The sequence below is a fragment of the Atractosteus spatula genome, chromosome 17, assembly GCF_055471065.1.
Source record: "Atractosteus spatula isolate fAtrSpa1 chromosome 17, fAtrSpa1.hap1, whole genome shotgun sequence".
Classification (NCBI taxonomy): domain Eukaryota; kingdom Metazoa; phylum Chordata; class Actinopteri; order Semionotiformes; family Lepisosteidae; genus Atractosteus; species Atractosteus spatula.
In genome coordinates this window covers 3,692,274-3,705,222 of record NC_142722.1, presented here as the reverse complement: position 1 = coordinate 3,705,222, position 12,949 = coordinate 3,692,274, and the positions used below count along the sequence as shown (strand labels likewise).

Sequence of the window (12,949 nt, the reverse complement as noted above, 5' to 3'; positions counted from 1 at the left end):
GACACACACCCGGGCTGCAGTTACATGCCTGTCAGCTCTGTGCGGCCAGCTATCACTCAGGCTGATTCATATAAGTACTTAGGTGTACACACAGACAGTCACCTGTGCTGGACTACTCATGTGGAGCAGCAGCGCTTATATTTCCTGCGAAGACCAAGAGTGTTGGGGGTTCGACAGGAATTAATGCTACTCTTTTACCTTACTGTATTCGAGAGCATTATCAGTTATGGTATTACAGTGTGGTTTGGTAATCTATCAGTTCATTTAAAATCGCAAATCTCCCGCCTCTTCCAGACAGCTTTGAAGGTCATGGGAGTGAAACAGCACCCCTCCCTGCAGACAATCTTTGAAAAATCCCTATTCAAACAGGCAGGAAAAATTATATCGGATCCTTCCCACATCCTTAATTTGGAATATCAGCTTCTTCCTTCTGGCAAGGTTTTAGGGTTCCCAAATATAAGTCAAACGGATACAAACATTCCCTTGTTCCACTGTCCATTAAAGCCATCAACGCAAATGTCAAGGATAAACATTTTTACCTCTTACATACATGTTGTTGTTAAGTGTTCTACATGTGTAATAGAGTGATGAACAATGTTTTTCTTATTTTTTGTAATAGAATAATGTGCAATGTTTTTCTTTTTTTTTTGGTTTGCATTCTATTTAAATGTATAGCAGTGCTGCGTGTCCATAAACATTTCCGTCAGGGGACAATAAAAATCTTATCGGATGGGACTGGGGTTGGAGATGAATCTACAGCCCAGGAACAGAAGGACGGAGGACAGAGAGCCGGGTCTCTGGGGGTGTCCCCAGGTCTGGGGCCTCACGCTGGGCACTGAAAGAAGAGCCCAGACAGCACAAACGACACGCAGGCACCGATGGAGGGTTCAAGTTTCATTCTGGGACCCACAGGGAGCCGCAGCAGGGAGGCACATGAACCGCAGCTTCAGATCACCCGCTGAGCTCTGGGTGTGTCTGAGCCTCACAGCAATCGGGCCCAGAGAGCACAGAGAGGCACCCCAGTCCCTGATCCCCACTTGGCAGGAGCACGGCCAGCCTGGACGAGGCTGTATGGGAGAAAGAGGAATCTGAAGGCTCAGGGAGCAACGGGAGTGGAGCTCGGGGAGGTCAGGAGCTTCCTTTATCCAGCTTTTTGGGCAAGAATATCCCCGGAGATTTTCTGGGGCAGACAGCAGGGCGGCACCCTGAACTCCTGTGCACACAGGGGAGGCAGGAGAGAGCAGAGCTCAACATTCTTCTGTTGCATGTTGGGATGCTTTCCTCACAGAACTGCGATGCTTAATCAGGCGCATTAAATCACACAGAATTTCCCAACCCAGACCACACTCCTGGTGTACGGCAGACTGATCCACTCCAGGCCTCCTGTACAGGACCTGAAGACTCCAAGCCTGCTGTGCAGATTTCCTCAAAACCATTGTACCACAAAGGAATATTTCAAAACTGTTTCATCAATGCAATTTGTACAAAGATGTCTGCTACCCACAGACTGCAGCTCACACCACAGCCTGGAGTGGACCGGACATGGGCATCAGGAGTCCAATTCGTTTCCTTGAAGGATTATATCCACAAAGACAGCACTCCGACAGTAAAGCACCGCCCCGGTCAGTCTAGCGCAGGCACAGTCCCGGGTTCGAGGCGTCTCCCCAGCTGCAGCGTGTCCCTACTGTAATTTCCTGTCTCCCGGCTTCCTGAAGACACCTTGGCTGCGCTCCGAAGGGTGGCGACACGGAGGAGAACAACAAACACGCAGGGCCTGTAATTGTGCCCACACGCCCCGTCTCCGGCCCGGAGTCCCAGGCCCTGCAATTATACAGGCTGCTCAGCCCGCGGAGACGGCCTGGGTCTCGTCTGGGCTTTCTGAAGAGTGAGGGCTGATAACTGCCGGAGTTGTGTTTCTGAGCATCTATTTTCAGATGATGCGGAAAACCATGGTCCTGACTCTCTGTGGTCACTTAAAATCCCAGGTATTTCTGAAAAATAGTAGGGATGTAACCCCAGCGTCCTGGCCACATTACCCCCTGGCCTTTACCAGTCATGGCCTCCTAATAATCCCCATCTATGAACTGGCTTCATCACTCTGCTCTCCTCCCCACTGAGAGCTGGTGTGTGGGGAGCGGACTGGCGCATCATCCAGGTGGGGCTGCACACTGGTGGCAGTGGAGGGGATCCCCATTACCTGTAAAGCGCTTTGAGTGGAGTGTCCAGAAAAGAGCTATATAAATGTAAGGAAGAATAATAATAAAATTATTATTATTACAACCCAACAAGATGCGCTTGTGAAACTCATACTGCACTGAGTACAGTACTTTTTCTCCTCACAGCTGAACAGGACTACAGTAGACTCCTGCTGCAGAGCTGTCCAGTCCACTTCAGGTCTTACTGTGACCCCTGGGAACTCCAGTACCAGAGATAGAAGCAGGTGCTGGGGTTTGTAGGCTTCCAACCCAATACTAAGGCAGGCATGTGGAGGGAAGACAGTATTAACTCTGGGTTTCTGCTGCAGCACCACAATGTGTGTAAGAGATGTGTACTGTAAACCCTGGGCTGGATCAGACAGCTGTGGTTCTGACCCGGTACAGCAGAAAGAGACTCTCCAACAGAAACACACTACTGGAAAAGAGCAACACAGGTTTTCTCTCCAGTCTCTCTGATCTTTACAAACGGTCAAGAGAGACCGAACAAAACAAAAGCGGTTTATACATCTGTTAGAAATACAAGGAGAAAGAAAACATGTCTAATGTCTGTTACTGGACATTGACCCCAGTCACTCCAGACCAGCGAGACTCATGTCTGTTACTCACACACTGGACACCTGGGCCCACTGACCCCAGTCACTCCAGACCAGCGAGACTCATGTCTGTTACTGACACACTGGACACCTGGGCCCACTGACCCCAGTCACTCCAGACCAGCGAGACTCATGTCTGTTACTGACACACTGGACACCTGGGCCCACTGACCCCAGTCACTCCAGACCAGCGAGACTCATGTCTGTTACTCACACACTGGACACCTGGGCCCACTGACCCCAGTCACTCCAGACCAGCGAGACTCATGTCTGTTACTCACACACTGGACACCTGGGCCCACTGACCCCAGTCACTCCAGACCAGCGAGACTCATGTCTGTTACTGACACACTGGACACCTCGGCCCACTGATCCCAGTCACTCCAGACCAGCGAGACTCATGTCTGTTACTCACACACTGGACACCTGGGCCCACTGACCCCAGTCACTCCAGACCAGCGAGACTCATGTCTGTTACTCACACACTGGACACCTGGGCCCACTGACCCCAGTCACTCCAGACCAGCGAGACTCATGTCTGTTACTGACACACTGGACACCTGGGCCCACTGACCCCTGTCACTCCAGACCAGCGAGATTCATGTCTGTTACTGACACACTGGACACCTGGGCCCACTGACCCCTGTCACTCCAGACCAGCGAGACTCATGTCTGTTACTGACACACTGGACACCTGGGCCCACTGACCCCAGTCACTCCAGACCAGCGAGACTCATGTCTGTTACTGACACACTGGACACCTGGGCCCACTGACCCCAGTCACTCCAGACCAGCGAGACTCATGTCTGTTACTGACACACTGGACACCTGGGCCCACTGACCCCAGTCACTCCAGACCAGCGAGACTCATGTCTGTTACTCACACACTGGACACCTGGGCCCACTGACCCCAGTCACTCCAGACCAGCGAGACTCATGTCTGTTACTCACACACTGGACACCTGGGCCCACTGACCCCAGTCACTCCAGACCAGCGAGACTCATGTCTGTTACTGACACACTGGACACCTGGGCCCACTGACCCCTGTCACTCCAGACCAGCGAGACTCATGTCTGTTACTGACACACTGGACACCTGGGCCCACTGACCCCAGTCACTCCAGACCAGCGAGACTCATGTCTGTTACTGACACACTGGACACCTGGGCCCACTGACCCCAGTCACTCCAGACCAGCGAGACTCATGTCTGTTACTGACACACTGGACACCTGGGCCCACTGACCCCAGTCACTCCAGACCAGCGAGACTCATGTCTGTTACTGACACACTGGACACCTGGGCCCACTGACCCCAGTCACTCCAGACCAGCGAGACTCATGTCTGTTACTGACACACTGGACACCTGGGCCCACTGACCCCAGTCACTCCAGACCAGCGAGACTCATGTCTGTTACTCACACACTGGACACCTGGGCCCACTGACCCCAGTCACTCCAGACCAGCGAGACTCATGTCTGTTACTCACACACTGGACACCTGGGCCCACTGACCCCAGTCACTCCAGACCAGCGAGACTCATGTCTGTTACTGACACACTGGACACCTGGGCCCACTGACCCCAGTCACTCCAGACCAGCGAGACTCATGTCTGTTACTGACACACTGGACACCTGGGCCCACTGACCCCAGTCACTCCAGACCAGCGAGACTCATGTCTGTTACTCACACACTGGACACCTGGGCCCACTGACCCCAGTCACTCCAGACCAGCGAGACTCATGTCTGTTACTCACACACTGGACACCTGGGCCCACTGACCCCAGTCACTCCAGACCAGCGAGACTCATGTCTGTTACTGACACACTGGACACCTGGGCCCACTGACCCCAGTCACTCCAGACCAGCGAGACTCATGTCTGTTACTGACACACTGGACACCTGGGCCCACTGACCCCAGTCACTCCAGACCAGCGAGACTCATGTCTGTTACTCACACACTGGACACCTGGGCCCACTGACCCCAGTCACTCCAGACCAGTGAGACTCATGTCTGTTACTCACACACTGGACACCTGGGCCCACTGACCCCAGTCACTCCAGACCAGTGAGACTCATGTCTGTTACTCACACTGCTGTGGAATCTATAATGAGAACTGAACCAGAGGATCCTGAGTGGCAACAGGATTCTAGGAAACAGTCAGTATGGGTTTAGAACATTTGTAAAGGCAAGTCTGGATTAAATTGTTTGAGTGATTTAAACAAGAGCACTAACACACACACACATTTTCAGAAGATCTTTGATAAAAAAGTTGTTATTCCATTTCAGGCGTTAGTTGGTCAAGGTACTGCATTCCCTTGGATTAAGATGGCATTAACAGATATAAAAGATTCCTGGATCTGGGATGGTGGAGTTAGTGTAGTACCACAGGAGTCTGTACCTGGACCACTTCCCAATTTAGACCAATGATCCCAGTTCTGGGACAGTTGGTAAACTAATCAAGTGTGCAAATGATATCAAACTGGGGCACTTAGCAAACACTGCAGAGTCTGCACAGACATTCAGAAAGACTGGGACCAGATTCAGGACTGAACAATCTCCTGGCAGATGACATTTACAGCAGACAAGTGCGGAGTTTACTCGCAGGAGAGAAAACACACTACAGATACACGATGGGAAACACTGAGCTGAAGAGGCTCCTCGTGTTTACATTAATACTCCGGACCAGAGCAGAGCACAGATATGACCCCAGATCTGAAACACAGGATAAAGGAACTAAAACTCGATCGTCCTGCACAGCGAAAAGTACAGGGAGATTCGATACAAATCCTCACAAGCAAGCCAGCAGACTCCTTCCGAACAAGCAAACTATGGGCCACAAGTAGGAACTACAGAGTAGCGCGTTTAAAATTGAGAACACAAAGCTCTTCTTTACGCATAGAGGTGCAGGAGTATGGAACAAGCCGCCCAGCCTCTTTTTTTATATAAGATACCCTGAATAAGAGTATAAGAAAGGACTGGAGGAGCTGCCCAGATCAATTGGGAACTGGAGGCCACCCAGCCCAGATGCCCCGACTGTCTCCTCTCGCCTGTAAGGTCCAACAGTCACACTTCACGCAGACTCCTGCCTGCTCTTCAACAGCTGTCCTCACCACGGCTGGCCCGGTCCGGTCCGAGCTGCGCTGTCCCACACAAGGACACAGCACATCAGAACAGGAAGGACGGTCTCACACAGGGGACCACTGAACGTGTGAAATTAGCTGAACTAGAACCAGCACCGAACACAATCAAAAACATACCGAGAGGCTGTCGCTAGGTCTACAGGGCCCAACCCCCCCCCACACACAACCTCCAGCCGGGTCCCTGTACGTCATGCACCACGAACCGAGCCTCCGGTTCTGCTATCCGCCGTCACCCGGCGTCAGAGCTCCAAGACACGGCGCCGTTTGCTACTCTGCGCCGAGGACCAGACGGCCCGCGGCACCGGCCCCCGTCCCCCCCGCACTGCGCGCAGGCTGGCGGAGCCGCTGCTCGGTACCCGCACCCCACGCACCCCACACCCGCAGGCCCGGGGCGCGACGCGCTCTCGGGTCCCGCACCGCGGCGGGGATCCCCGCTCCGCCAGGGCCCCCCGGCGGCTGTGGCCGGTACCCCGCAGCCGGAAGCGCGCGGGCGCCGAACCCCGGGGCGACCGTGGGGTTACCCCCCGTCACCCCGGCCAGTGACCTCACACAGGTAGGGGGCAGCTCACCCCCCCACACACACACGCACAGGTGGGCTCGCCGCCGGGACCCCCGGCACCAACCCGTGTCCCGGGACAGCCGCCCAGCCCGCCGCTCGCCCCGGGCCCCGGGACCCCGAGTGCGCAGCCCACCCCCACACGACACCCCCGGAGCGGGGCCGGCGATCTGCGCACTCACCAGGAGTAGCCCTGCTCCGCCATGTCGCCACAAGCTGGGCTCCGACCGCAGCGCGAAACTGGGCTCCCTTCTCTCACGGGGAGGGCAGGATGAGAGCCGTCTTCTGACCCCCAAAACACGAGCTTGATCCCGGGGTCGCTCCTCACTGCCCGCTGCTCCTCGACAACAACATGGCGGTGGATCTCTCGCCTTCAACCGCGGAGCGACGATTATAATAACACCCGTCCCCCCTCCTCCTCCGGAAAATAACCCTTTTCTCTGTGAATTTCGGGAGTGTCCTGCAGTCTGTTCGCCTCCAGGCAGGCCCCGAGGTGCTGGGCTTCTAGCACCAATGTAGATCCATGTTGAACGGTCACTGCTCGGGGTTACTTTGGGAATCTGTCGCACCCAGAGCTTCGGCTGTAATGGGAGCCGCGCAGAGAGCTTTGTTTTCAATGGCCGAGAGGTAGCGGGGTGGACGCGCACGGGGAGCGCGCCTGTCGCCCTCTTCGTTCTTCAGAGAGCAGCACAACAGCTGCGGGGGCGCGCCCGTCGCTGACGGCAGCGTGTCCGTGATGTGGTTTCTCTCTGTGTTGTGCAGTTGAACAGGAACCACATAAAACACCTACAGTATTAATCCTGCACACTGCGGTAGTTCACTCTGTTTTTCATTAGGATGGTAATGAAAGTGAGCCCAGAACCCTGCTTGTAGATTTGCACACAGCTGAAGTCCGTTTCGCGTCCTGTCCTGTGTGTCTGTATAGGACTGAAAACAGGGGCTCCGTGTTCAGCACGGAGATAAACGGGTCGGTTCCTCCCTTGTTCAGGAAGAACTCGCCGTAAATGATCTAGAAATAAACATTTGAACAAGTGTCCAGCTGTATTGACAGTAACTGAAAGAGCCACTGTCAACTAAATGCACAGAATCACTGAACCCCAGCGAAGGTCATGAATCTGGGGAGTTTCTTCCTTTTTCGTTCTTTTCTGTTTATAGTTTCAGATAAACCGATCTGAAACCGAAGCCGATCTTCCTCCTCTGCAGTTCCTGACCGGTTCACATTCTCTCTGTGCTGCTGGAAGAGAATATTCTGTGCTGCGTGGCTGAGCCCTGAGCCTACAGTTTCTGCAAGGATGACCTAGTTCAGGAGGACACAACACCAAGCACAAAGCAGAGCAGACACAAGCAGGCTCGTGCAGAGGGCTGGTGTTTCTAAACTTCTGAACTTGCAGTTGGTCTGAACATGGAGCGATCGATCCAGCTCTTCACTGTAATCGTGGGGCAGTGTGTCGGTAAAGTTCAGGAAACTGAATTCAATAAGTCACAATTATATAGCGCCTTTCCACAGGGGGTGTTCGGTTGGTGTGAGGTCCAAAAGACACCAAAGCAGAACGGTCTGCACACCTACAAGCAGACCACCCTCCGAGGGGCTCCTGGACATCAGGGAAGAGCTCGGCACTGCCCAGTGTTTTACATCGACGCTTCAGTGCAGGACATGCAGTCCACTCCAGGGACAGCGTCTCAGAGCGAGGGGACAGAAGACACTGCTGGTCATGGGTTCGAGTGAGTGAAGGGACAGGAGACACTGCTGGTCATGGGTTCATAGTGAGTGAAGGGACAGGAGACACCGCTGGTCATGGGTTCATAGTGAGTGAAGGGACAGGAGACACCGCTGGTCATGGGTTCATAGTGAGTGAAGGGACAGGAGACACCGCTGGTCATGGGTTCGAGTGAATGAAGGGACAGGAGAGACACTGCTGGTCATGGGTTCATAGTGAGTGAAGGGACAGGAGACACCGCTGGTCATGGGTTCGAGTGAATGAAGGGACAGGAGAGACACTGCTGGTCATGGGTTCATAGTGAGTGAAGGGACAGGAGACACCGCTGGTCATGGGTTCATAGTGAGTGAAGGGACAGGAGACAGAGCTGGTCATGTACATAACCAACAGTTGTAAGAGACACTTATAGGGAGTACATGATGTGTTAAGATTTTCACAAGGCTTTAGATAAAGTTCTTCATTAAAGATTAATTCTCAGATTACAGGCCGTAGGAACTCATGGAAATGTGTGTGTTTGTACTGAGAAGTGCTATTGAACAGAAAACAGAGAGTACATATCAGGGGCCAGAGCCAAACTGGGGTGGTGGAATTAGCGGAGTACCATTGGGTCTGTACCAGGACCTCTGTTCTTTCTAATTCAAGTGCTTTGCAGACGTGTTCAATCCCAATTACAGACCATGGGTAGTACTGTATGTGTCATGCTCGTGCTGGGACCGGGGCCAACAGCAGCATTCCCACGAGCTCTCAACCTGTCACTCAAACTAGATCGGGCTGCTCTTCAGTCAGACTCCCAATCGGTCTCCTTTATGAGAGCCCCTAGTGCTCGTGTTAGTGTTCGCTTCACTTCTTGCTAGTAAAATCTGCTACTTTTTGTTTCCCTGCTTCTTCCTCCAAGGAACAACCCAGCAGAATCCACTCCAGTCTAATTGTTTCCACTGATTATTTTCCTTTGAATGTATTTTTATGGCACTGTCTTGGCTGTTTTTAACAGACAGTCTCCCTTCCACCTGTCTGCATCCTCTCTCCCTCTCTCAATTCACTGATCTGGCCAGGCAGCGCTTCCATAGAAAGGTCTTCAGAAGTGTTCCCACTCGTCATCCTGCTAAACAGCAGCTGCAGCAAAGCAGTTCACACATCTTGTAAGATGAACATTTGTCATCAAAATGTTCGTTCGGTAGCAGAGGTCTGTACCCTCCCTGCTGTGGAAATCCTAAACTATTCCAGGTGCACGAAAGTTCTTTCATGACTCACGCAATTACTCAAATGACCTCTGTGTCCTGTAGTGTTTCGTGGATATGAAGACTTATATAATAATAATAATAATAATAATAATAATAAAAAACTTTATTTTATATAGCACCTTTAAAGGTGGGGTCTCAAAGCGCTTTACAGAACGACAACAACAATAAATAAAAAGAATACACAAGATAAAACACAATTACAATATACAGAAGAGACCGTGGATGGAGGTACTAAGAAAAGCAGAGGGGTGAAGAACAGAACCAGTTAAAAAAAGGCTTTTCTAAAAAAGAAGGTTTTGAGTCTGGATTTGAAGGAGTTTAGAGAAGGTGATTCTCTGATATCCTTGGGCAGAGAGTTCCAGAGCTCGGGAGCATAACAGGAGAAGGCCCTGTCACCCATACAGTGTAGACGGGCTTGGGGGACAGATAGGAGACCAGAGTTAGAGGAGCGGAGGTTGCGAGGTGGGGAGTAGGGCGATAGTAGTTCAGACAGGTACTGAGGTGCCAAGCCATGCAGAGCCTTATAGGTGAGCATGAGGATTTTAAAGTCAACGCGGAATTTGACCGGAAGCCAGTGCAAGGACTCCAGGATAGGAGTAATGTGATCATTTGCACTAGACCTGGTCAGGTTTCTGGCTGCTGAATTTTGGACATACTGCAGTTTGTTCAAAGTAGATTTATATACCCCAGCGAGTAGAGCATTAGAGTAGTCAATTCAAGAGAACAGAAATGTGTTGATCAGCTTTTCAGCCACAGTTAGGGATAGCATAGGACATAGTCTAGCGATATTTCTGAGGTGAAAAAAATATGTTTTGACAGTATGCTGCACATGTGGGTCGAATGTTAAGCCAGAATAGAATATAACCCCAAGGTTTTTCAATTTAGATTGAAGCTCAAGTACAGAACCATCTACAGATAGGGTTACAGGACTGGCTTTATGAAATTGATGGGGGGTGCCGATAAGCATGACTTCAGTCTTGTCGCAGTTAAGATGAAGGAAGTTTTGAGTCCTCCAAATTTTCATGTCAGAGACGCAATGAGATAAAATAGAGACAGCTACATCAGTGTCAGGTTTGGTATGGATGTATATTTGAGTATCGTCAGCGTAGAAATGAAAGCTGAGTCCATGTGATCTTAAAAGCTGACCAAGTGGAAATATGTAAATGCTGAAGAGCAAGGGGCCCAGTATTGAGCCTTGAGGAACACCAGACTTAAAAAGACCAATTTCAGACCTGTACCCATTGAGAGAGACAAAGTGACAGCGATCAGTGAGGTAAGACTTGACCCATTTGAGAGCAGTGTCAGAAACTCCAGAGACAGTCTCAAGACGAGAAAGTAGGATGTTATGGTCAACAGTGTCAAAAGCAGCACTGAGATCAAGAAGGATGAGTATGGAAAGAGAACCAGAATCAGAAGCTATTAGGAGATCGTTGGTGACTTTGACTAGGGCGGTTTCTGTGCTGTGAAGTTGACGGAAGCCAGATTGGAGGGGTTCGAAAAGGTTGTTTGTCATGAGGTGGTTATGTAACTGAAGTGTGATAGCACGTTCTAGAATTTTTGCAAGAAAGGGTAAGTTGGAGATGGGGTGAAAATTGTTAAGATTGTCGAGAGCCATGTTAGGCTTTTTTGACACGGGGGTGATGGCAGCAGTTTTGAGGACCGTTGGTACAACACCAGTGCTCATGGATTCATTTATAATATTGAGGACAATGGGACAGAGAGAAGAGAAACAGGACTGGAACAGAGTGGTGGGAATGGGATCTAAAATAGATGTGGTGGGTTTCATGTGTGTAACTAGTTTATTGAGGGATGCTGAGTCAAGAAGAGAGAAGCTGGAGAGACGGGAACCAGAGAAGTTGGATGAGGAGGGAGGAGGTATGGAAAAGATATGTGTAGTGGAGAGAATGTGATGCCGGATGTTGTCAATCTTAGAACTAAAGAAATCTAAGAATGTGTTGCAGAGTTGCGATGAGGCAGGTAATGTGGTAGAGCAGTTTGGCTTGAGCAGTCTGTTGATGGTGGAGAAAAGATGTCTGGGGTTGTTTTGGTGATTTTCAATGATGTGAGAGAAGTAGGTGGATCTAGCAGACTCTATTGTAACCTTATATTCAGACAAGTAACCTCCCCAAGCCTGATAATGTACATTTAGGCCAGAAAGACGCCACCTACGCTCAAGTTTGCGAGAGGCTGCCTTCATGGATCGCAGATGGTCGTTGTACCAGGGGGCAGGGCGAGAGAAAGAGATGGTTCGAGTTTTTAAAGGAGCAAAGGTGTCGAGGGTAGATAAAAGAGCACTGTCAAGTAACCATACTTTGTCCTCTAGAGGGTCAGAGGAAGAGAAACAAGATAAGGAGGACAGAACAGAATTTGCAAACCTTGGGTGATCAATTGATTGCCAGTTGCGGAAATTTACAGAGCGTGGGGGGGAGGTGTTAGAAACAGGTAATTCCAGATTGAAGAGAATGGCTAAGTGCTCAGAGAGGCCTAGATCAAGGGGAGAGCAGTGGGAGACAAAGGAGTCATTTGCAATAATAGTTAACATATTTTTCTTTCTTTGTCATTGCATTTTTTTTTCTGACTTCTTCCACCAGTAAAAAAAGACCATTCCCTCGTCATTAAAATATTCACTTTAAAAAAATGTGTATATCAGTTGTGATTTGTAACATCACTGGTTGGAGTATATCAATGATCCAGCTTCTGGTTCAGTTAATAAACTAGTTGGGCTGGTTGCTCAATGTCAGATGTCCTTGGTGAAATGACCCAGCAGGCACTGTGCTAACAATCTCTTCCAGGTCAAAGGCATCACCTTGCCCCTCACCCTCAGGGACTCCTGGATTCTGTTCTGCCCACTCCATCTCAACCCCTGTCTTGAAGTGTACAATTCATCTATTTTCATACCTTAAGTGGTCTGATTTTGTATTTTATTTGGTCAAAATTAGCTCTTAACTGTTTACAAAAGAACACAGCCACAGAATTTTCCCCAATATTTGAGCCTTAGAAGCTGTGAAATACACCCATGCTGTTGGTCCAAGGACGTGTCAGGTGACCACTGGCGGCCAAAGCCTACAACTGCACCCTGCGCAGTTTCGCTTCTAAGAAGTTATGGTGGCATGAGCTCCCTCTTGTGGTTACGTGCAAAACTGCACCAGCTGCATCGAGTACATTTTCTCAACAAAGTGCCAAGATGTACACAACTGTCTGTAACATTGTTCTCATCAAGCACTGGAAACTGGCAAGCTCATCCAGCCACCCAGGAAGGTGTAGTAAGAGCCCACGATTTGAGTTTCACCATAAGAATTGTGCACATTGATACGGAAATGAGCACGGTCAGTTTGTTGTGAAATTGAGGGAGGGCCAAGACTCACTGCACCTGTCAGTGTGTCGCCCCTGTGTGTGCTTGTTGGTGTTTGTGTCAGTGTTTGTGTGTGTGTGTGTGTGTGTCAGCCTGTGTTTTACAGCTGCCCTGCTCTTTGTCCTGTGCAG

The 12,949-nt window shown here is 50.5% G+C and overlaps 1 protein-coding gene across 1 annotated transcript in view; it reads right to left on the bottom strand.

Moving 5' to 3' along the window:
- sppl3 (signal peptide peptidase 3) overlaps positions 1-7,201 on the bottom strand; it is a 30,951-nt gene extending 23,750 nt beyond the window's left edge. Inside the window, exon 1 of the mRNA XM_088935271.1 lies at positions 6,690-7,201. Coding sequence (XP_088791397.1) covers positions 6,690-6,712 — 23 coding nt within the window. The 5' untranslated portion in view covers positions 6,713-7,201. The remainder of the gene's footprint in view (positions 1-6,689) is intronic.
- Positions 7,202-12,949: the final 5,748 nt, after the last annotated feature.